The 23,700-nt window shown below is 48.6% G+C and overlaps 8 protein-coding genes across 8 annotated transcripts; 3 read left to right on the top strand and 5 right to left on the bottom strand.

Moving 5' to 3' along the window:
- Positions 1 to 783: 783 nt before the first annotated feature.
- On the top strand, positions 784 to 2,011 carry BKA55DRAFT_581578 (concanavalin A-like lectin/glucanase domain-containing protein). Its single transcript, XM_046194054.1, has one exon. It carries the CDS (start codon positions 972 to 974, stop codon positions 1,878 to 1,880), a length of 909 nt encoding a protein of 302 aa, XP_046043673.1. The 5' UTR covers positions 784 to 971; the 3' UTR covers positions 1,881 to 2,011.
- A 2,822-nt stretch (positions 2,012 to 4,833) lies between these two features.
- On the top strand, positions 4,834 to 5,732 carry BKA55DRAFT_695977 (uncharacterized protein; the record flags this gene model as incomplete). Its single annotated transcript, XM_046200219.1, has 2 exons — positions 4,834 to 5,475; positions 5,526 to 5,732. The coding sequence occupies 2 exons, from the start codon at positions 4,834 to 4,836 to the stop codon at positions 5,730 to 5,732; spliced, it is 849 nt and encodes a 282-aa protein (XP_046043672.1).
- A 1,019-nt stretch (positions 5,733 to 6,751) lies between these two features.
- BKA55DRAFT_653776 (uncharacterized protein) lies at positions 6,752 to 8,162 on the bottom strand (the record flags this gene model as incomplete). The annotated part of the gene is made up of 2 exons (XM_046197381.1): positions 7,809 to 8,162; positions 6,752 to 7,739 (listed from the first exon to the last, which is right to left on the bottom strand). The coding sequence occupies exons 1-2, from the start codon at positions 7,955 to 7,957 to the stop codon at positions 6,752 to 6,754; spliced, it is 1,137 nt and encodes a 378-aa protein (XP_046043671.1). The 5' UTR covers positions 7,958 to 8,162.
- Positions 8,163 to 9,104: 942 nt separating this feature from the next.
- Positions 9,105 to 10,131, bottom strand: BKA55DRAFT_524366 (RTA1 like protein-domain-containing protein; the record flags this gene model as incomplete). Its single annotated transcript, XM_046188717.1, has 3 exons — positions 9,105 to 9,574; positions 9,633 to 9,881; positions 9,951 to 10,131. The coding sequence occupies 3 exons, from the start codon at positions 10,129 to 10,131 to the stop codon at positions 9,105 to 9,107; spliced, it is 900 nt and encodes a 299-aa protein (XP_046043670.1).
- A 999-nt stretch (positions 10,132 to 11,130) lies between these two features.
- BKA55DRAFT_524395 (uncharacterized protein) lies at positions 11,131 to 12,712 on the bottom strand (the record flags this gene model as incomplete). Its single annotated transcript, XM_046188718.1, has 2 exons — positions 11,131 to 12,300; positions 12,353 to 12,712. 2 exons carry the CDS (start codon positions 12,710 to 12,712, stop codon positions 11,131 to 11,133), a joined length of 1,530 nt encoding a protein of 509 aa, XP_046043669.1.
- A 407-nt stretch (positions 12,713 to 13,119) lies between these two features.
- On the top strand, positions 13,120 to 13,434 carry BKA55DRAFT_695973 (uncharacterized protein; the record flags this gene model as incomplete). Its single annotated transcript, XM_046200218.1, has 1 exon — positions 13,120 to 13,434. One exon carries the CDS (start codon positions 13,120 to 13,122, stop codon positions 13,432 to 13,434), a length of 315 nt encoding a protein of 104 aa, XP_046043668.1.
- Positions 13,435 to 14,143: 709 nt separating this feature from the next.
- Positions 14,144 to 16,632, bottom strand: BKA55DRAFT_524297 (glycosyl hydrolase family 3 N terminal domain-containing protein; the record flags this gene model as incomplete). The annotated part of the gene is made up of 3 exons (XM_046188709.1): positions 14,144 to 16,091; positions 16,155 to 16,467; positions 16,542 to 16,632. 3 exons carry the CDS (start codon positions 16,630 to 16,632, stop codon positions 14,144 to 14,146), a joined length of 2,352 nt encoding a protein of 783 aa, XP_046043667.1.
- A 2,570-nt stretch (positions 16,633 to 19,202) lies between these two features.
- BKA55DRAFT_713390 (uncharacterized protein) lies at positions 19,203 to 22,052 on the bottom strand (the record flags this gene model as incomplete). The annotated part of the gene is made up of 6 exons (XM_046200846.1): positions 19,203 to 20,016; positions 20,075 to 20,570; positions 20,652 to 20,849; positions 20,907 to 21,037; positions 21,122 to 21,824; positions 21,878 to 22,052. The coding sequence occupies 6 exons, from the start codon at positions 22,050 to 22,052 to the stop codon at positions 19,203 to 19,205; spliced, it is 2,517 nt and encodes an 838-aa protein (XP_046043666.1).
- Between the last annotated feature and the right edge of the window lie 1,648 nt (positions 22,053 to 23,700).

Genomic DNA, 23,700 nt, shown 5'->3' with positions numbered 1-23,700 from the left:
TAATGAGTAGGTTTAATTGATTAGATAGTTTATTATGTTTTTATGATAGTTTATCTTTTGAAGGGTAAGATTTCTGGCCCACTCGCTTGTCTGGCCCACTCGCTTATCATACACGTTACTCCTAAATGTTCCAGGTTAAACCTTAATTGGGCACATTAATAAATAATAGAGTTACAGATAAATATATCCGTCACGGTTAGTTGTTATACCGTTAAGAAACCTTATGCAAGGGCAAACTAAGGGATTAAAGCTGATGCCTACAGTAAAGTCAGACAAGTTTAATATCTACTACGATTGAGGTTCTGCTGTTGCGCCGCGTCATCTTAGCCAGGGTAGTCTGGGCTTAAATTAGTGTACAAATCAGTTTACCAGTCTAAACTATCCCCCCCCCCTTAATTAAACGCTATTCAGTGGGCTCCAGGCTGATTCAATGGATCAAGTCCTGGTCAGAATGTTTCTAACTGGTGAATGCCCTAGGCTGTAGTTCTTCGCACGTAGCCGAAACAACTTGCCGTTAATGTCTGTGCGGCTTCTTGAAATTTCTACTAAGGAAGGGTCATCTGCCGAATTATTACTAAGGAGCACACACATAAAATACAAGGTGTTTCGGCCATGTACGAAGTAATTTACTATATCCCATGCAAGACCCCTGGTGAGTGACCCACTCGCTATTCTATACTACTTTAATTTAGAGGGAAGTATTTTCTTCTATAAACATAGGTAAAAATTGCCAGATCCTTTTTAAATCCTAAATTGAAGGTAGGAATTTGAGGTCCGATTACTCCGAATTAGTAGTCCTTAATAAACTATGTAAATTGAAGTTTATTTTTTATGTCTTGCTTGAAACACCTACTATATAACCCCCTCTGCACCTTCATTCTTTGCACTCAGCAGTAAGACCTGATCTCTTCACCGTTATCTACCTCTATCTTTTTTCCATTTCAGTCACTCTTTTGAACTTTCTTATCACCATGAAGTCACTCGTTTCAATTCTAGTAGTAGTAACTACCACCTTGGCGGGCACCCTTCCCAAACCCGCTGCGCTCATTAAACCCGGCTTCATCCCAACGTTCATTGAAACATTCGACTACTATCCAGGAACACTTCCCTCGACCTCAAACTGGATCTTCGACCTTGGAACATCCTATCCCGGCGGAGCAGAGCGATGGGGAAACAACGAGTTCCAAACCTACACAGACTCTACTTCTAACATACACGTAACGAAACAACAAAATTTGGCAATTATACCGCAACTCAAAAAAGGTCAATGGACGTCGGCAAGAATCGAGACTCAGCGAAGCGATTTCGTTGCTGCTGAAGGAGGGAAATTGCTTGTTGAGTCGCGCATTAAACTTGGTACAGCGCCGACGGCGCAACAGCAAGGTATCTGGCCAGCCTTTTGGGCTTTGGGCAGCGAGTTCAGAGGGAATTACACAAATTGGCCGATGGCTACAGAATGGGATTTTCTCGAGGTGATCAGTGGTGGATCAGTAATGTACTCCACCATTCACTGCGGGTTTGCTCCTGGAGGACCATGCAACGAGTACAACGGGTTGGGAAGTGGAGGCGTGGATTTTTCAAGGGGCGTGTTCCACACTGTTGGTTTCCTAGTTGATAGGAGTATGTGTGGGAAAGGAAAAAACGGGACTTGGCTGGACGAGACGCTGAATTGGTATTTGGATGGAAAGAAAATCTTCACGGTCACGGGTGCGACAGTTGAGGATGAGCCGACATGGGTGAAATTGGCGCATGAGCGGCATTTTCTGCTCCTTAACTTGGCGGTAGGTGGGAATTGGCCGGGTCCACCAAACAATCTTACGATTGATGGGCCCTCTGTTGGGATGGAGGTGGATTATGTGGGGGTTTGGAATACATTGTAGGATTCTGTAGAAGTTCTGTCTAGCATTTTACTTAGCTATTGGGGAGTTTATTGCCTACAGCGCTGCCCATACTAACAACTACACAGGTCTCACGGTCTAGGGGGAAGGATATAGGTGTAAGTCTTCTTAGTATATATAATAAGACACTTGCTTTATTTTCATAATATTTTAACTCTAACTCTTATTTGATTTATATTCTGGTGAGATACATAGTAGGTCAGTTAACTTTCTTTTTTTACTTTTAATGTAAAATTTTAAAAACCTTGTCCTACAGACCAAAATCAATTCTACGTAGAATTCATTTGTTTCATGTCAAACAACGCGGGGTAGAATTTAATTTCTAGACCCACCCAACAGGGAGTAGGCTTGAATTACGCAGGGGGTAGACCAGGGTCAATTAAATTAATGACAAGACGCGTGTTTGGTGAGAAGACACGAATACGCGTCATGTACTCCGTACATGAAATAGTTAAAACCGCCTTAACTGGTTTATAGAGATCCTTCCTCTTGACCAAGACCGAGATATAAGGAGCATATACCATCCACAACCCCTCTTTCGGCATAACCCCTCTTTCGGCAAGCAAAATAAAAAAAGCTTCACCAAAACTCACCAACTTCACTTACACAGAACTTGACCAAATTGACAGAAATGCGTAAAAACATTCATTTAATGAGTCATAAGTAGATTTATCTATTGTACCCTGGGTCTTTTCACCAGCCGCCCCGACCGCCTGGTTGGTTGGTGGGGTATGTTTTCCTCTCTGACTTCGATGACAGAGCCAGCCTCCGATTCTGACTCTTGCTCGCTTGAAGAGACAAATTCCACCCCAACAGGCATATAACGAGTCGCCCCTTCTGGTATGGACTCTTTACCAGCCAGAGTCTCCCCGAGAGTCATAAAACGCCTGTTAGGATTCGGTACCGCCTTCCTCTTCTTCCCTCTCTTCAGCCGAGCCAATTCTTCCTCTAGGCTGGCAATCCTCTGCGTATGCGCCGCTACTGTCTGTTGTTGAGCCTCAAAGCCCTTGGCTATCACGTTGTACCGTCTCCGCGTCTTTGGTGTTTTGTTCAACCCAAGATCACGAATTTGACGGCTCGTCTGTGGAGTATCGTCCGAGCCAAGATATGGCCTAGGTTCAGGAGTCACTCTTGGGCCGCTGTTTGGCCTGTCCTGTTGGATTTCAAGGTGTCGCAACGCTTTGGAACGCGAAATCGGCCAGTTGCCAGTGACCCTCCAGCCTGACAGTATGTTCTTCTTAGTCATTCCAACTCGGCGAGCTTTGGCGTAGGCCCTGATGAAATTGACCTTGTCCATCGGAGCGGAATCAGTCAACGAAGCGAACCTTTCCAACTCTCGTCGATATGCAGCCTTCAACGCGTTGAATACTCCATTGTCCAGTGGCTGGAGTCCATGAGAGCAGTGTGCTGGTAGATAGCAGCAATAAACGTTGTTCAAAAAGCACGTAGCCATCCATTCATCCTTCCACCACTAAGCACTGATCGTGAGATGGGGGAAATGGAGGACATACTGTTGCATGGCTTCCGTGACCATCTAAGATGATCAGTCTCGCGTCTGACTCGTCGGCAGGTGTAGTCTGGGGCAGATAGACTCTTTCAAGCCATTCAATGCCTATGTGGTCATCAGTCCACCCGTTGGGCGAAGTTATGTAATACCAGTCTGCTATCTGCTTGAACTCGTCAAGGAACCATTGTTTCTGCAGTTCCTTCCCCTTGAAGATTATGCCAGGAACTAAAGCGCGGCCGTCAGCAGTGACGGCTTCGATAAATGAAGTCCAATTTCGGGTTTGTGGTCCCTTGAGAAACGCCTTGCGCTTCGGGTCCGCAATTCCAACAACCAGGCTATCTAGACCTGAACTCAGAGGATTAGACGGTCAAATTTTAAGCGTTAATAAGGGATAGAGGTATATGCTTGCCGAAACCAGTCATAATACCCCCTTCATCGACGTTGACGGTGTTTTCAGGCTTGATCCAACCATACTGGCCCTCCCGGATATCAAAGTACCAATGAACCGCTTTAGGCGTGAAAGAGTCGAACCTTTTAGCTTCTTGACGTCTACCCATCTTGGTCTTTAGGTCTGCGCGGCGATTGATAAATTTGATCACCCAGTTGCGCCCCAAGTCGGGATGTTCGCCCTGCTGTCTCAACAAGCCCATGACACAAGCGCGGATCTGACTGTGGGACGGAGCATAGCCCAAGGACTCCTGGCGGAGGATCCAGAAAGCCAGCCTATCTTCTTGGTTCTTGGACAAACGTCGGCGAGGCTGGATCTGGTCTTCAGCGGCCCCACGGCCGTTAAGTCTATCGATGAGGGTCGTTCGGGGCACTCCTCTTCTCTGGGCCGCTTGAGGGGGTGAAAGACCATGATCGGTAATATCCAATATGGCCTCAGCCATATCGTCCTCTGTATATTCCCATTGAAGTCGTGATTTAGGCATTTTTCTGCTGTTGTCGAGGGTAAAGATCAAAAATCACGAGAAAGAGCGGTGAGGAGGTTAGTGACCATTTTGAAAATATTTCAATAGCATGACTTGCATATATCGCGTGCCCAGCACATCCTCAACAGGTCAGAATAATTATCTCCACTCATTTCTATAATCAATAAAAGAAGCTTCTTTTAGGTAGCTATTTATTCTGGCCAACTTTCGTGTAAGTGAAGTTGACGAATTTTGGTGGTGCTCTTTTTTTTTTTGCTTGACGAAAGGGTGGGGCTGTCGAAAGGTGGGTTGTATATGGTATGGCCTGGCCGCCGACCAGGTGCTTCAAGCCACAGTTGTGACCACAGATGGCCGCGTCCTGGTGGCCAATGCTGCTCAGAACCAAGATCTTCTCTGGGCCATTCGCGGTGGCGGCCCTGGCCTGTACGGAGCTATTGTCAAGTACGTTTTACGAACCCACCCTTACCCCAAGAACGTGGTCTGGCCATCCATCTCCATGGACCTTGCAGAGAATGCGACAGTTGAGGCAGCTACGGCGTCTTGGAAAGCTATGGCAGTTCTCGTTAGAAATCTTCCGGGCTTGATGGGTCTTGGCATTACCGGGAACGGATTCGCTGCGACATTAACAATCTCAACCAGCAACAACCAATCATCCGTTCAAAAGGGCGTCGGACTCACAATCACGCTGTACGGCTACAACACCACAACCTCGACGCTGAAATCTCTGCTTGAGCCAACCAGCCACAGGATGATGACTTACGCTGCTGTTAAAGGCGTCAAGATCGTAATGGCAGAGCTAAATATGGCAGCGGATTATCTATCCTTCTTCGATGTGCTAAACCCGAACCCCAGCGCATGCAGCGATATCAGCTTAGTCTCTAGCCGTCTACTCGGCCATTCCCAGCTCACCGATCTATCTTTGGAGGACGTTCAGAGACATCTTTACACAATTATGAATTCTCAAGTCGAAGGAGAGCCCTCAAATATGATTATTGGTCTCCAAGGCGGACCGGGACCCAGGGATGTCTCGCAGGACATGCGCGGTGGTCTGAACCCAGCATGGCGACAGGCCTACCTCCACGTCTTAAGCACCGGGGCCAAGCTCAACGAAACCAACCCCAACATTCAGGACGACTCAGTGTGGCGGCCGAGTGGATTGTGGAGCACAAGGAAGCTCTGTGGTGCGAGTGGGCGCCAGGTTCTGGCTCCTACATCAACAAAGCAAACCCTTTCAACAAGAACTTCAAGGAGGACTTCTACGGGGCAAGCTATGACCGTCTTCTTGAGGTCAAGCAGGAATACGACCCTACCAACAGTCTCTACGTACTTTCGGGCGTTGGTAGTGACAAGTGGCAGTATGATTTGAACAGCGGAATGCTTTGCGCTGAAAACTGAAGGCAATGAGAGGCCACCTTGCCATTCCCCGTATGCTTGTACATTATTAGACTAGATTAACCTCATAGACTTTTGATTCATCCGAGTTGGCGAATTTCGTCAGAACTTTTGTATCATCTTCTTTTTTCTTTTCTGCTTGCTTGTTGTTATAATGCAAAACCGTGTTGTTTGAGAATCAAACACCTAGTTAGTAACAAAATCTACCACGAATATTCAGATGGTAAACATGGTTTTCTTTGACGGTTGAGAGTGCCTCTGTCATGGAGTGGCATTACGCTTGTCCGTCGAAACGTCAAGGCATGTTACTAGTAGAATTATTCCCAAAGGTCGTACAATCAGTAATAACAAATACACACGATGTAGTTACTGCGAATAAGGCTCTATCAGATTGACCTGCTGTCTTGTTTACACGGCCTATTAGTCCAGCAATTCAAATCCGTCAACATAGTAGCATTCCCTGAGGCTTTGAACACGATATTGCTAGGCCTTGAACTATTGATAAAGTGGTGAAGGCACTAAGAGACGCTAAGTACCGCTAGTCTCTCAACGCATGAACCAAAGTCCCGGACTGAAGTGATTTATGCAACAAATTCCCCTTTATGCAAGGATCTAACGTGATGTGATTCATCGAGACTGGGTGGAACGGCCATGAATTGAAATGCGCCATGGCTCTTGATCCAATCGTTGCAATACGACTAACACAAGACAAGTCTGCGCAGCATAACCCTTTTTGGGGACATTGGTACCGAACTGTGAAAGGCTCAAATTTCCATGTTGCTGCAGTCATTTGTCACAGTATCTATCATATTGTGTGAGCTGTGTATGCGCACGCTAGTCTTTGACTTGAGACACAACGCAGAGCGGGAAGCCCTTGGCCTTTCCACAGAGCTGCAAAAGGTGTAATGTAATGATTGTCTGACGACCTCCTTGCACAAGATGTCAAGATGATCTACGAAGCACCGTGTAACCTCTTTAGCTACCAAGTACGCTACGTGAGGGCCCGTCATGAGGACAATGTATCAAGATCCAGCGACTTTTGACAGCGGCCAACTCAAACCTTCCTTCCAAAACGGTCCAAGATGGCTGGCTAGTGCTTCGATGAGAGACCCGGCGCAAGGTTCGAAGACCCAATACGATCGATTTTCGTACACAAAGGCAAGGAAGAAAGCCAAGACTGCCAGCGCCTCAGGATGGCGTAGATATAACGAATCAATATAATCGTCTGAAATGATGACCGGCCAGGCTAGGGCGGCCTGGATTCTGTTGCTGAAGCTTTGAGCATTGTGGTTTGCAAGATCAAGCACCCATTGCATCCGCTGCAGAGCGTCAATGGACGCAGTAACCGGCATTCTCGAGGAATCTGACAATCTTTCTAACTGTTTACGCAGCTCAATAGTCTCGATACCGGCTTCCAGGTGGTCGATTCTGTTGCCAATCTCCACGATGTCTAGAAGGGAGCCCAAATTCGAGGCAAGAATCTGGGGCCAGTAATTGGCCGTCACGGCGCGGATTCCCCGGTGAACTCGTGCATAATCTACAAACGCGCTAACGAACTCGCCGAGATTATCCTGATGGTCTCTAAAAGTATTGTATAGGACGTGGATCCCGAGGAAGGAGGTGAAATGGAAGGCGGGTATGAAGTTTGTCTCGCTGATATTCCCACGGGTTTCGAGGAACTGGCCCAAGGCCCGCGTCTGCAGTTCGGTGGCGTACCGGAGGTAGAGATCCTGGCTTGCCTGCGCTGTGGTAGATAGGTATAAAGCACTAAGAGCAAGCAATTGATCGAGGAGGTAGGGCGCCACACGCGTGCTATTCAGAGCACTTTCCACCACCAGGCTCGAGTCACCGCCTGCTCCCATAAAGCTGGCCATGTTGACAATGGCATAGTGGAATAGACTCATGTGGACGGCGTCGTAGCGACCTGGAGCTGCCACGGGTGACCTCGCTTCAGCTGCCGCAGCAAGCAACGCGGTAGATGAGGGAGTTCCCGCTGGGCTGTTGCTGGAACTGCCTGCGACGTTCGTGTTCAGTCCGGCTTGGTCAGGCCCTTGGCCTTGGCCTGGCGCGGCTGCATACGAGCAGGTTCGGTTCCCAAAGGTACACTTGGCGCACCTTGGACGAACCTCGTCACACTTGACACGTCTTTTCTTGCACGTATCGCAGCCTGTCTTTGACTTTCTGTGAGTGCGGCGACTCTCGCTTTGGCCAGAGGGCTCGGGTGTCATTCCGATGGCTCTCTTGTGGCAGGTGCTGCAGCTCGGATCCGGGCACGTTAGAATGCGAGGTCAATGACGGTATATTTTCGGGAAGACATTACGATTTAAAAAGCCCTAGAGCAATGGGAGCCTTTGGAACATGGTGGCGGAGGTGGGGTTCAAGGTAGATGGCACATGACTGGTGGCCAATTTACCGTACGTAGTTAGCGTCTCGTATGCGCGCGCAGAAGTATTACGAATGAACGCGAGTCGAACGCGAAGGGCGTATCGAAACCCCACTTCACACCGAACAACAGGATCGACGAAGTGGGGTAGAAAATTGCGAGGCACGGCTATTTGTGGAAGTGGATACCACTCTTGTCGCCCACTTGCGACTTAGAAATACGAAGAAACCCGAGGGCATAGAACGTGTACGACTCTCGTAATTTGCAGGTAGTGGAAGACGCCTGGAATCGCCTCACTATGTCACGTTTGTCAGAAATAACCACCAGGGAAACATAACCTACAGCAGGATCAATCACATTAGGGTCACGACGGATAGCTAGTCAACGCTCACGATCTGTTGTTATGATGCGCAGTCATGCCGGGTGCACTTATGTGGAAGAATTCAGTTGTTAATTATTGTTCTTCTATTCAAGAATCATCAAGGTCTTTTATACTTGAGTTATCCTTGAGTTCTCGAATCTTCTATGTATTATTAACTTTGATCATGATGTGAGGGGAAACCTTGGTACTTCCAACACGATCCCCTAGACGCAATATTACTTAATTGACTACTATTCATACTCAATTATCCGCCAATACTGACACTTTCTGTCACATCGTCTCACCAAGGCCGCTATGATACAAGGGCTGTGTGACCACGAAGGATTCAAATTTGGATGAAACAGATGGTGCGGAAAATATCGTTATAGCTGACGAATATGATTCGATCCAAGGAGGTATAAAACAAACTAACTCTACTTACTCATTCAGTTGATGAGACGTAAGGACACCCACTAGGGTAATTTGGTGAATTATCATAGCCAAACAATTTCCGACCGTTCCCCTAACATTTCCCATCTAACAACTGATCGCTCACTTTTCATTCTTCACCGAGACCATATCTTCTCGCTATCGAAGGCCGAGAGACCTCAAAAATAATATCTGGTTGGGCTTAGGGTAACACCACGTATGGCCGTGGGGCAACCATTGGCATATTGTCGACATTACCCGAGTCATGACCGAAAAGATCGGACATAGCCTGGTATGTAAAGATCGCACTTGGGTGGCGTACAGTGAGGATGGCTGCAACGACAATCATGAGCAGGGCGTCTAGCATGTAGGCGTAAATCTCCTTAGAGATCAATGCACCATTATGGCCTTGAGCATATTCTATCATCCGAAAGACAGACCGCACCATGATAAGCGCGCTGGTAAGGTAGAGTACGGCCATGAACGCCTGCCATGGAGCACCCGTGGTTTGTGACCTTTTGGTAGGCTGCCTTAGTATGCGCACGTGGAAAATTGCCGTGATCACCATGAAGCCGCCGAAAAAGATGACCTGAATCGCGAGACCGACAAAAATGATATTGTTGCCAAGATCTTGGCTTTTTTTGTCGCTAGCACTAGCGATGAGTCCGCCACCTGGTAGGGTTAGTTATTCTGGTCTTAAAGCCTTGGGGGTTTTTTAATGCTGTCCCACCTCCACCTTGCCCAAAAAAGGAGAGAATGTCTCCCAGCAAGAAGATTTTAGTAAGCCGGTTCACCTTGATCATGGAGAGATGCTGTCCCTCGAGAAAGCATATGAGCCGGCCTAATACCATGTAGATGGAAGCTGCGAAGAATGTTGGGCCAAGGAGGATGAAGACGTTCTGAAAGATGTAAGGCATCAGCTCCCAGTCGGGAGTTTGTGTTGCCGAGTATGCTCGGGCGCCATATCCCACGGTTTCCACTATTTCGCGGCGCAAGCCACGTCACCATTAGTCTTGTATCCAGCGGGGATTTGATACTATAGTCGTACCAAGGCAACCTATGGAGAAGGGAATAAACGACCACGTTCTCGTTTTGAACAAAAGCTGAAAATGGCGAGCGGAAACAACACCGAAAAGAACGGTAAATATGATGGCAGATACAAGGGAGGGCTTGTAGAGGTACAGCTTGAAGTCGTCAAAATCGGTGTTGGAAGTTGAGTTGGGTGTCATGATGTGTCTTGATCGGGTGATCGGGAAGGAGGTGACCAAACGAGGAGTTGCTGAGCAAGTAAAGGATAGTGACTGCTGAAGAAAAATAAAAAATAAAAATGCCTAATGAATGACTGGACTGTTGCTATAATGCAAGGTATTGTAAATATCAGCTTCGAGTCGACTTGGCACGCGGGGACTATATAGGCGGACGGTTCTACTCTAAGAGAGCTTACTGCGTAAGGCAGACTTAGGGGAGCCCCGGATGTAGATACTTGAAGGCATGAATACGAGCCCTTACAATCAAACCAGTCAGAGCTTCGGATGCCCCGACTACGCGGCAATATATAAACGTGTAAAGACTCGGGTTATATCTTTATTTAGCAAGTAAAATCCGTAACCGAGCCTGTTAAACGAATCAAGTTGCTACTAAGGAGGCATGTGTCGAAACCACTAGCCGCGGTGAGCACCGCTTATGTGGGGTTTAGTTGATTAGTATCTGTGTGAAAATACACGAGAGTGTATCCCCGCGATTGATAGCAAAGCGGAACAGTCGAGAGGCGAGATAGGCTTGTATATTACCGGTAGTATAATTCTCTAAGTTACCTAGGAGACTAAACCATCTATATTGAAATACTACTGCAGTCCTTATTATTTACGGAGATAATACTAATATTACTATTTAAACCCTAGTATTTAGTTTTATAAATAATCGAGTTAAATTATATCTTTAGTAGTCAACTTACCTAGTAAGATATAAGTAGAGTATATTACTAAAGTGCTCTATAACTTATATAGAAAGTGCTATTTAAGTGCTATTGTACTTGTTCAAGTAGATCTGTATATATGTATATTAAAACCCTTTAAACTAATAAGCAATTAAACATCCAACTCAATATACAAAGTAAACTAAATTAACCTTCTATACCTGATGTACAATCTATTTGCAAAACGCCGTAGAAATTATCGGACCAATTAAATAAATTTCCCAAGCCCTTTTCCAAGCCGTTGCAGCAAGTATCAGCTGCTGTTACAATCGTAAACCCATTGTACGATCTCCTTGCCCATGTGAAGCACTAACCTCTCATAGTGCGGTCCGTCATCAACGAAAAGGCTGCAATGGGCGCCTACTTCATCTATGCCCTCCATGGAAATGCGCACCCACGTAGGATCAGCCTCGGGCGGAAGAATGCAGAATGTGCGCCCCTCATCCGGTTTTACCGCACCTTTCCTGTCCACCTCAACTTCACCAGCTGCTTGGTGTTCTTCTGCGGAATTCCAGTGGCTATCTAGACCACCTTGAAATAGTGATAACAGTCGCCAGAAGAACTCCGCTAGGCCACTCAAGAGCGCGCTAAAGCGGTGCGAAATATTGGTAACCTGACATAGTCTCACACAATGGTCGGTAAGCTTGGACGTCACCACGGTGGTCCGTTCTTGCAGGCAAAGACCATCAGTGGCAGATTGCTGGTAGTGGCCTATGCCCTCGACCTCAGTGCTCCAACTGTCAGAATCCGGCTCGCTAGAGAAGTGGCCTATTCGGTGGTCCTTTCCGGCCTGCTCAAAGAATTGCTCCTTGTCCACATCCCTATGCCCCAGTGATGAAACTTTCGACCTGTGGCAGGATTGCCGTCGTGTGCTGGCAGTGAAGAAATTCAAAAATCGGATTCCTGGTCGCCTCCCTAGATCTCCGGCCTGTGTGACTCGCTTTTCATACGTTGGGGGAAATTCATTAGAACCCTCTAGAGCTCGTAGCTCGTGGTATCTAAGCCTCAGGGTCCAAGGACGCCTCAGACAGCGCCCATATGCCCAGTGAGAAAGACAGTAGTCGATGGCTTCAAGGAGCCAGCCCTGGAGGCCATCGATGCAAACAGACTGCACGATCTTTGGCTCAGATGATCGTCTTATCGGCCATACTTCGTTGTCGTTGAAGAAAGGGGGATTGAAGCAGGCATCCATGTCAGATGCGGGTGGATTCAAGAGCAGAAGTCGAGACGAGGAGGAGTACTGTGACTCGAGCATGTCCGAGTCACCATCCTGAGCGTTTGCTTCGACTTGTATATTAGGACGAAACAGAGACATAATGCCAGGAATGATAATGCCAGGGTTAAGACCCAAGAACGGACAGTCCAACGATATTGTGCCAACTAGAGAAGGGCGTGACTGGTAAGTCAAATAGAGGGACTTTTTCTACATTTAAAATTAGTCAACAGTGGCACTTTGATGTAGAGAAGGAACTTACTAGCAGAGCAGCCTGGGCAGCCAAGATACCACGTAGAGAGTGTCCTACTAAAATGACATCTGTTTGAGAATTCTCATGTGGTTGAAGCCAGCGGCTGAACTTCTCTACCGCGATGTCCATGGCATTGCGCGTTTCGTACTGGGGATAGATCTTTGAATAGACGACATAGGTATCGCAGAGGGCTTGTTTGAGAAAGCTATGGACATGTGAAGGGAACTGACCAAAAGACTCTTCACTCCCGCAAAATCCATGAATGTATATGATAAGTAATCTCCTCTTTCCGGTCGCATGGCCAGAAACATCGGAAGATTGAGGGAAAGACTGAGGTGAGGATTCGCCAAGCCCAGCGTAAGAAGCCATTTGGTCCAAGTTGAATGCAGCGCTTAGCAAGAGTGTAGGCCTCCAAATTACCTCGTCTACTCACGGCAGGTTCGTTGCGGAGGAAGAATCCAAAGGATGTTACGCAAAGATGAGGCTTATTTATCGTAGTAAAAGGCATAGGTCAGAAGGCGCGTTTGGAATAGACCCCTATACGCCGTGGATCACGTTTGAACATGCGGCCTACCCCGAACCTAATCTATAAAGCGAGCTACAGGGGCTCGCCCGTTTCAGGGACTGGAATTCGCGCCAGCCTCGTATTTCCTCGCTATATAACGTCGCCACCGACTCTAAAACGAGTTGGACCGTGCTTGGTCGGGACTAAGTTAAGGCATGTGAGATAAGCTCTCGGCTACATTAAATATCTATAAATAACACATCTAATACATATGTGCCTATACGCAGCAATTTGGTTCTCCAGCGTCGCCGTATCAGCCCGCGCAAGTGCCCCGATTGAGGCTCCTTTCCTTCCAGGTGCCGAGATCCTCTCTCTCAGCGCATCGCCCGTCCTTGACTACACGCAGATCGCCACGTTCGCGTTCAACTATAACCATCCCACAGTTCAGGCAACCGGCCTCAACTTTTGCAATGTGACCATCACCTTAAACCACCCAGGTCAGGGAGACGAGGTGGACGCTGAGTCCTGGCTTCCACTGAGTACCTGGAATGGCCCTGCTCAAGAACTTCTACGGCCGGGAGCATGATTACCCCTACTGTAGCGGCTGTTCGACGGGCGGCAGGCAAGTTCTTCCCCTCGCGCAAGATTACCTCGACGACTACGATGGTGTTGCCGCCAGCGCGCCCGCTATCTACCTCCCTCAGAGCTTTGGGTCCACGCTCTGGGGCCATATGCTAATGCAGCAGCATGGCAAATTCCCGTGCTCCAGCGCGTTTGAACGAATACGCGAGGCCGTCATTGCCGAGTGCGATCCCCTCTCGCTGGTAGGACAGTCATTCAATTGATCCGACACGGGCCGTATGCCTGTCGTCAGCCGGGCCGCCGCCAAGCTCAGGGTTATATGTAAAAGCAAAGTCTCTTGTAGCTTGAAGTTAGACAGTTCGACTGCATTCGGGGATAAACCCCTTGACTACAGATGCTATTCGGCCCGTTTTATTCTATCACCCTGGCTTGATGGATACCAGTATCTGTGTTTGTTTGTGCCAGTGTTAGTCTTCGGGTAAATGCGAGGTGAGTCGTCTACGTCCGCCCCGTGGGGTGTAGCTCACTTTCATCTTCACTGCGTGTTGTAAAGGAAGAGCATTAAATAGATGGGAAAGGGGTCAATTTATAAGTTACACGGAATCTAATCAGCGGACTGAACTTGACTATATACTACATACTAGTTCAGTAAGAACTTGCTCCGATTTTCCCCTCTCGTCCCACCTTATTGTAACTAGGCTCTTGACGCAACTTTACCTCAACACTGATATCTCAGTCTTGGCTCGGAGGTCACGAGAGCTGAATCCACCAGCAAAAGTGAAGGTGCCCTCGGGGATAACCCACTGACGAGTAGCCTCATCCCAGAAGCTAAGATCCCTTCTCTGGAGAGGAAGAGTAACCTTCTTAGTCTCTCCAGCCTTGAGATGCACCTTTTCGAAACCCCTCAGAACCCGCACTGGGGTACCAGGTGGGGTTGTGTCTTGTGGGAACGATACATATAGCTGAGGCACTGCGTGTCCGTCTCTGTCACCAGTGTTGTGCACCTTGACAGATACCGTAGCTGCTCGCACCCAAAGATCAACCCATCCTCCAGGCACCTTGCCCTTGGACTCATCCACTTGAGCTTCAATGCCGGTGGCTATATCAACGGTGAGTTCTGTTGACATTTCAAAGGTGGTGTATGACAGGCCGAACCCAAACTCATACTGAGGCTCAATGTTCATGGCGTCAAAGTGCCGGTAATCGATAAATTGACCTTCTGTGTAATCAACTGACCATGCATCAGGATTGGCAGCTGGTTCACTGAGGTTGTAAATAGGTGCGCCGTAATCCCTTTGGTTCTTGGGAATAGTATATGGCAAACGGCCGGCGGGCTCCGTTTCACCCCAGAGAACATCCACGATAGAGTTGCCGATTTCTTCACCAGGGTAATGGGCTGAAAGAATAGCGGTCACGTTCTCGTTGTCGGCCCAGGGCATCAAGACTACACCTGGACCGTTGATAATAACAACAGTATTGGAACACAACGAGGCTGTACTCTCGACGACCTTGGTAGCATTCCAATCAAGGTCTAGCGACTCTCTATCCTGGCCTTCTGCCGCAAATGCCTTCAGAAAGACCAGACAGACATCAGGGATTGGGTAAATGGACCTGAACTTGCCCTCAATGATGTCTTCGTGTTCCAGAAGGATCTGTACCCGACCACCTTGTTTCCGCACACGTTCTCGAATTGCGTCCAGTGGGGCGATGAGTTCGGTATGGCGGACTATGCCAGAGCCGCCGCCCTGGTCGAGGGTGCCCATCTCATAAGACACGGACGCGTCTTCATAGTCGAAATAGATGGATCCGATTGTTGGGTATGGCGCTCCGTTTCCGAATACACCGATATCGGCTTGGTTCTTCAGAGGCAAGGTGCCATTGGTATTCTTGAGCAGCACAGTGGCAGCGGCACCTAGTTCTCGAATAACCTTGGCGTGATGGCCTCGAACATCGCGTGCAGGGATAGGTGTAATTGGGAACTGGGGATTCTTGTAGCCAAATTGGTTGACGGCAAGGGCAGCAGTGGAAGCAGGATCTAGATCAGGGAAATCCTTATTCTGACCTAGAAAGAAGTATGGCCTCAGAACTCTCTCGGCCATATCGTTGAGCCGACTCTCTGTCACATTATCATCGCCGATCGCGTCGAGAAGCTGATCGCCGAAATACGAGGCGCCATAGTCTTTGCTGACAGGTCCTGGCATCTCGAGGTCGAGCCCTGCATTGGCGAAGGAGGCTGTGCCATGTGTCGCATACCAGTCCGAAACGACGTAGCCCGGAAACGCGAGCTCGTCCTTCAGTAGCGAGAGCAAGTGCGGGTTCGCGCAGGAATAAGTCTGGTTGACACGGTTGTAGGAGCACATGATACTAGCAGTGCCGGCTTTGACGGCGTCGGCAAAAGGCCAAAGGTACAGTTCATGAAGTGTACGTTCATCAATGTTGGAGCTCAGAGCATTGATGACGGTTCCGTCCTCCTTAGTGGTACTGGTGCGCTGTGTTTCCTGCTCGTTGCCAATGAAGTGCTTAGAGCACGCTTGTACACCAACAGATTGGATGCCGGAGACGGAAGCGTTCATGGCGACACCAGAGAGGTAAGGGTCGGGGCCGAAACCCTCCCAGTTTCGCCCGCCAAGGGCGCTGCGGCCCATAGGACCACAGGATGGTCTGCCCTTGCATTAGCATACTTTTAACCCTAAGCTCGCCAAGGCGGACGTTGCAATGACTTACCCCAGATGTACATGAGAACCTTTGGCCCTAAACTCTTCTCCAATGGCAACGGCACGTTCATAGATAAGGCGCCTATCCCAACTAGCAGCTGCAGTAAGGCCAGAAGAGAAGACGCTCGCACCGTCGGACCTGGTATATCCAGAAGGGCCATCAGAAAAACATATTCCCTGAAATCCTAGCCTCTCGACTTTTCCGATTGTGCCAATGCAGGCAGGTCCGTCCATGCGATAACCGCCTGTAGCGATGCCAATCTTCTCGGTCGTATTGAGCTGTGCTACAAAGTCACGGGCTTGATCGGAAGCATCCTCCCAAGCTGTCCCAATGCTTGGTTAGTTTTTACAAGTACTGGTAGAAAGGAATTAAAAACCCATACACGTAGATACTTACAAGATGCTGACCTCTGACTGAGCAGTGTCGCGGAAGTGTGGGAGACGAGGATGAGGCCTGTAAGGCTCGTCCACGCAGTTGGGACATGCATTGTGCCGCAGAGGATCTTGATCTCGCTTTGCTGTGTGGAAGGAAAGAGAGAAACTTGTTGCTTCTTCTTGTTACTCGTAATGTTTTCTGTTGGCTATTAATTGGTGTTACTCGTTCCCTTTTATATGTCTTATTTTATACGACTTCGTATCTAAACTACCCCCAAAGTACGGGGTAAACGATCGCCTGATCAAAGATAACATGAATTCCCCAGGATATTGCTCCACCTTCGGCTGATCATTCAGGCATGACGCCATTAAATTAGAGCCAAGTCTTCGGCAACGGTCAACTTTACTGCCCATAGAATCGGAAGCTGGGGTAAAACGGATGAAGTCGGCATTACCTCGGCCACTTACAAGAACCTCATCAGCTGTCAGATATAACTATTTTAGCTCTTCGGGTAAATCAGAGTTTGGTCATGATATCGTCACACGAACTTGCCTTGTGTCTGTATTATTCGGCTTTATTACTGATCTGGGGCTACCACTTTGTAAAAAATCATATAAATGCGAATCAAGCAAGGTATAAGCAAAAGGCGCTAGCCACGCTAAACCGTTAGCTTGATGCATACCTCTTTAGTACTTTAGTACTAGTAATAGCCTGACTCGTATACCAGGCACCCTTGTAAACCTTGGCATACTGGTAAGATCTACGGATACGCTTCGGGTTATTGGCATCTAAACGAGATGATTCAATCACCCTAAACGAAACCCGAAGTCTCATACGTTCGGTCTCGTTTAGCCAAATAGACATAATCCTAGATTTTAGACATTTATCCGTAGTCGAATAACCAACCTCCTAACTCATGCCGTGTCGGTTCTAGGGAGAACAACAGACAATTACCCTATTTGAGCATCTAGAGCACAAATACGGCACCAGGCTTACTAATTAATTAACGAGGTTCAGTATTGATTTAATATTATTAATTCAATTTAGATCAATTCAATTTAATTCTGCTTCTCGGATTACATAAGTTAACACAACTTAATTCAATATTGGTGCCTATTAGTTAATTGATATATAGTTTAGAGTAAGAGGTTGGTGAGGATTAGTGAGATCGGTGACAATAGTAGATGCTGCCTCTGCATGGCTTGTTTAGCAGACCTACCCCGCCTCAACAGCAGGAATTATTTACGTTATTGTTTACTTTCCAGACAAGATGTCAATATATCTAACTACATGCCTTCTAGCCATTAGTTTTCGGCCATATCCCTTTCCACTGCTGTAACAAATCCTCCCGCCCTTTCTCAGCCGCAGCGACCCTCGGTCTACAGCAGCGATACGACTATTGATGACATGCCACCCTACCAGTGACCGTCTCGTAGACCTGACGGAAGACCTTCCAGTTGGTACCGAGCGAGCTGCAAGTCTTGAGATCGAGTCGCCATGTGAAGAAGCTGATCAGTATGCCGAGGTAAATCGACTCGAGGCATTTATCTGGGTCCCCGAATCAGTTCTCTGCAGAAGATAAAAGGGCCGTTGTTGGCTGCCGATGGTAATAGCAACGGACGATTCTGGCCTGGAAGGAAATAGCCAGAGACCTGGACCTGGGGCCTCCTTTGCGGACTGCGTCTTGGTGTTAGGGACAGGACTGGGACCAGGGGGGTGGCCGAAACGGCAGCAGTGCGTGGAGAAAGACTCGCCAAATATAGCAATAGTTGATAACTGCTTTAGGCAAACTTGGCACATGGCCAATTTGGGTACTACATCAGTGGGAAGTCTTACTTGTCTCACCGATAAAGACGGACCTAATGGCTTACTTGTAATGCGCTATCTAGGCAAACTAGACCACGGTCACGGCGAAGCCGACTCCTCCAGTCATGGTCGTAAAGAAGCGGTCTACTGGTTCTAATTCTAGTTGAGTGCCCTGCCTCATGACCTTGTTTCGAAGGCGACGAGTATCGAGAACCCCGAGTAACGCTCCCAGGACCTTATGACTGCTTCAAGAAGCAGCAACTGCCCAACTCCCCCGTTTCAGCCCCTCGTGTCATGAACCACAATAGGGTAGATGCTGAAGAGCATGTACTGCAGGGTATAGATAAAGAAGATGTACAATGCGCAAACGAAGGAGATGGTAGCAAAGAGGAGGATCCACGGAAGCGTAAGCGCCTTTCTGTACTGCCCTTCAGCGACGGGGTGTTGGCCTCAGCAGGGGAGTGCACATTCCTACACAGCGAGATCTTCGATTGCCGCGCCACGTAGGCTTTCCTGGATAACATCGTCGGTGCGTGTGTTTCAGGTAGAGTGAACATGAGCACGGCGCCGACCGCCCCAAGCCAAAGCACGACGTAGAAGCCCCATCTCCAACTATTTGACACCTCAAGAAATCCAGCGACAATTGGTCCAAAGGAAGTCGGGTCCAGATATCGAGAGAAAATACCGCCATAGCATCGCTTCTCTCTATAGGGCACCAGGCGTCTACTAAAACGCCATGAACAATAGTAACTATTCGCATCGAACGATCGATCGATTGAGAACCCTGAGTAATAATTGGCAAAAGCGACCCTTTATACTGCTGTCCTTTTACAAAAGTAGACAACGTCATCTCTTTAAAACTATTAAATCTATCCACTACTTGCTTTCTGGAATTTGCGCCACCTGGCGATCGAAAACCCTCAGTACCGCCCCTGCATCGACACGGTGCTTGCCCTCTCGCAGCATGGCGACGCCTTCGGCCTGCCTTGACTGCTTGATGGTCCTTCGCGTATCCCTCCGCATGGAAGCACGCATACTCTTGTAGGCGCCTTGGCTGGTGAACGTGAGTAGCCCTAAAGCTCCTGATGATACCTTCGTGGTCAGGTTAAGGACTCCGATGCCCACACCCTTGGCTGCGCCTACTGCTCCCTCCTTCTTCGCACCTCGCACAGGTGACATAATCAGCCCACCGACTCCCTCTAAAATTCCGTGGCTGAAATTCTTCCCCGCAGCGATACCCCCTGATTTCCAACCTGTCACAGGACCGGGGTCATACACCTCACCACCATACAGTCGTGGAGCGACACGCATACCCTCCTGAAGCGCGTGCGGGATATCAAGGTAGACGCCCTTTGTGAAGGCCTTGAAGAATCCACCGACAGCACCGGCGGATCCAGCAACGGCAGCACCTGCGCAGCTTCTGTCGTTCCTCCTGTTCTGATTGCCTTCTGGCAGGTTGAACCCAGCAGGTCTACCATATACCGAGTCTTCTAATGCTTGCGTACTTGAGGTTCCAGCCGAGTTTGGGTACCTAGTGTCAGGTCTGTCTGCCATTAATACCTGTGCTGGCTTGATAACGATGTCTGCTGCCGAGGCCACCATGCCAGTATACATCTTAAGCCCCGATGAGAGGAGAGCGGTGACGGGATCCCACCTTCGGCGCTGTATATCTATGGGTTGAGGCTCGTAGCTAAATTGCTAAATTAGTTAAACGTGCAGTATTAGATTGTGCAATTATGGCGGCTTACCGTTTAAGGTCGCCCCATTTGACCCTGTGGCTATCTGTTAGAATCTCTGCCGCCGCTTTAGAAAGCTTGAGATGCCGCGACCCCATTTTGTAAGACCAAGCAGCCGGCAATCCAGGTATAACATCGCAACGCATTTTATCCAGGGGAAGGTTAGCGTGAAAGGAGTTAACGGCTTGTCTGACTCCGTCTTCTTGCCGCATCTTCTCAGCCATGCCTCTTGCAGCCGCCAGCGCACCGGGAGTCAAACAATCCCTGATAGCTTGACCGAGGTTTTGACTATTAAGCGTCTTTTGAGGGATCGGCATGGGACCTGCACCTGCAGCATGGACCATGGTGCCCCAGAAGGGTTGACTAGCCATGTTAGCGTTTGCTGCGTTAGAAATAGAACGGGTAGATGGCACACACTCGCCAAAGAAGGGCACAATGACCGTTGGCTTTCCGTTAAGCAACCCGCATGCGGTCGTCCCAGCTCCGCCGTGATGGATAACGGCAGTGACTTGTTGGAATAGCCATTCATGCGGGCAGTCTCCAAGATAGAAGATGTCCCTGTCGGCTGGCTGATTAGCGCCTAACTTACTCCATCCTTTGGAGATGATTGCACGAACGCCTGTCGCTTTCACAGCATCTACCAGTATGGCCGTCAGCTTATCAGCGTCGTCAATGACAATGCTTCCGAAGCCAATGTATATAGGTGGAGCTCCATCGCGTAAAAAGGCTCCAAGGTCAGAATCGGGGATATACTGTGGTGCGTCGCGGAAGAAGAAGCCGCACACGTCTGAGTTATAGTTAGCGTTTAAAGGAAGGGTATAACAAAACGAAGTTAGTAACGCACCAATGTAATCCGGCCAATCGAGAGGCTTGGGAATGAGTGTTGGGGACCAGCAATAAGTGAAAGGGATCTGCAATGTCTCAAGTAGGCTTGCGCCTTCAGAAAAAGGAATGTCTTCCAAATCCAGACTTTGCCTCCATGCATTAATGATGTCGCCGAGTCTGCCGTCAGGTCAGTGTGCAGGTCGCAGGTGAGGAGAGTAATGCCTTTATTCTTACCCTTGCCATGTCATCCATTCGACCGCCATGTACGAGATTTGGTTAGCGACAGCAGCCGAGATACGACTATCGTTGACATTGATGTTGGCCAAAGGGTGGCAGAAGTACTTAGTACTGCTCCAGGGCATAGTGAACATGAGGTGTAGTGGGATGCCGAGCGCTTGAGCGCAATGAACATGGGCGAAGCTTGGCGGGTTCGCAATGATGGCGTCGGCGACAAACGGCTGTTGGTTCAGAGGATCAGGCTCAATACATGACCGCCAACAGCCTTCCAGCATCTCAGCAATCATGAGGCGCTTCTTCTGGATGTCACCAGCACGGAGGCTCTTCATGGAAGGTATCAGGCCGGGGTTCTTAACCATGTACGCCATCAACTCGGTCGGGTCACCGCCGATAGGATAGAACTCAAGGCCGGATTCGAGTACAAAGTCGGCAAAGGTGTCGTGAGTAGCGAGGCGAACTCTGTGACCGTGGCGTTGAAGCTCGTTACCGAGCGCGACGAAGGGCTGAACGTCTCCTCGACTACCGACAACTTGGATGACGATGTTCAAGCGAATGCTCCATTCGGTCTGCTCAGCATAGGCGGGAGGTAAAATGCTGACAGGCCGGTCGAAATTTAACTGCTCAGGCCCACTGCGAGGAACAAGCAGGGAGAGGGTTCTGCAAAGTTTAGAATCGAGATTTAGGTCGATACGCCCATCGGCTGTGGTTGTTATGTCAGTCTGGCGAAAAGAAAGGGTTTAATTCGCATTATACCTGTCGCTCCTGCTGCGTCGTTCAAGATCCGTTCAGCAGCTGCAGGTTCTTCCGCATATTGGGGAGGAGCCTCGTCCGGCATAGCGTCGTTACCCGGGCCAACTTCATATGGTGCAAATGACGATGGGTGCCTCGGCGCTGATGGCTTAGGTAGCGGTTTCTTGTTGCTGCACATGGCGGAACAGAGTCAAGCATGTCTCACTTGCGAGTCTCAAGAGAACGAAGGGGAAGCCGAAGAAGTTTGTCGTGGAGGGGCAGAAGCTAGATCAAATGAGATGGGACAGCAGTGCTTTTAAGAGAAATCACTAACCGACTCTAGTTTGAACCTAAATGTCAACCGTTGTGATGGTCTAAATCTGAAGGAGGCGCATGATAGTATGCACAAGCTGAATCGTGTAGAGAGGGCGGCAGCTTTGAGCTACGGATGCTTCGCTTCGCCAGGTGGATAGCCGTTTTAGGATAGTACGCAGGTACAGAGGCATATTAAGGGGCAAATTAGCGAGTGGAATGATAGGATGAGGCTTGTGTTTGTTGCAAGCTGAGAACAATCTGAGGGAAGAGGGCGGCCTTGCCGATCTAGCGCCGATCCAGCGCCGATCAGTTCGCATTAGGCTTGTATTTAGTCGTACTCGTCGTTTAGCTCGTGTTCTTGCAAGCTACAGCTTTACTAACAGGGAGTTGTATACACTGTAAAAGAGCATCAGCCTAGGATCCAACCAGTTTCCTCCATCGGCCGCCGCATCCAAATCTTATACTCTTGGTCGAGTAAAGAGTAAATCTCCGATAATAAATGTTCTACCCAGCCACGGGTCCACCAGAATGAACTGAGACCATTAAGAAGAATGCAGAAGTACGAAAGAATGACGAGCGGAATTGGCTTTTCTTCCTGTAATAGACGGACGAAATCATCCTCCAGCTGATGCACCCACGGTGTATTCGCGACCCTGCATATCGGTGTTCTTACTTTTACTTTACGAGACTTGCAATTAATACAGCCGTCTCGGGATTTCAGGTGATGTCTGCGCGATGCTTTGTGTGTGAACGGACGCGATGGGCTCGTTTCGTTATTGCCGAGTGACATGGCGAAAAGAATCTGAAATATGTGGGACAGAATGTGGTCGTACAGCTCCGGTTGGGGGCTAGTCTCGTGTTGGGTGGGGGCAGTGCTCTGGCCTCTCAGTGTGAAGTTCCAGCATACGACCAACAATACGACGGGGAACGATCGTATCTCTCGTATAATCGTATCTTGTATTGTTTTATGAACCACCTTTGAGGGGGCCTATCCGGAGTGGAGTGGAGCTAAACGCCTCGCATTTGTCGAAGCCAAGTGACGACTGTGTGATGCCGTACTTGTTGCAGGATTTTCCACGGAGTAAAGCAATTTAACCTGTTAATGCTCGCTTTTACTCTTGTCAAGGGTCAAAGTCACTTGACTTAGGGCCTTAATAGATATACAAGACCTCAGACAGAGGCGTCTGCAAGGAGCTAGAGGTAACCTTAATGGAATCTTAAACTATCCTTCTTTTATATGTAAAGTCCAGTCTTAGAGATCCTCTAGTGGATAGATCCACGCCTATAAAGGGGTATATAAGGGGACATACGCCTTTACTCACTGCTTAATCGTACAGTAAATAAACCAGCGTCTGTGTTAAGATCCCAGGACCCCTTCCCAGCGCCATACGAAACGAAGCGGCTTGTCACTGACCTGGCAGTGAGCCAGGTAGGAGTATTCTCTGCGCATGGAATGTATACAATAGTGGCCTTATCTATGTGAATCTTGGAGTCCGGCATTGTGAGCTTCAAATCTGCAAACAATGATTCTA

Source organism: Fusarium redolens, assembly GCF_020744475.1.
Source record: "Fusarium redolens strain MPI-CAGE-AT-0023 chromosome Unknown BKA55scaffold_20, whole genome shotgun sequence".
Taxonomy (NCBI): Eukaryota; Fungi; Ascomycota; class Sordariomycetes; order Hypocreales; family Nectriaceae; genus Fusarium; species Fusarium redolens.
The sequence above is the reverse complement of the archived record's forward strand: the minus strand, read 5'-3'. Positions and strand labels throughout refer to the sequence as shown.

Coding starts and splice junctions, on each gene's coding strand:
- BKA55DRAFT_581578 (XM_046194054.1), top strand. CDS start 972: ATGAAGTCACTCGTTTCAATTCTAGTAGTAGTAACTACCACCTTGGCG.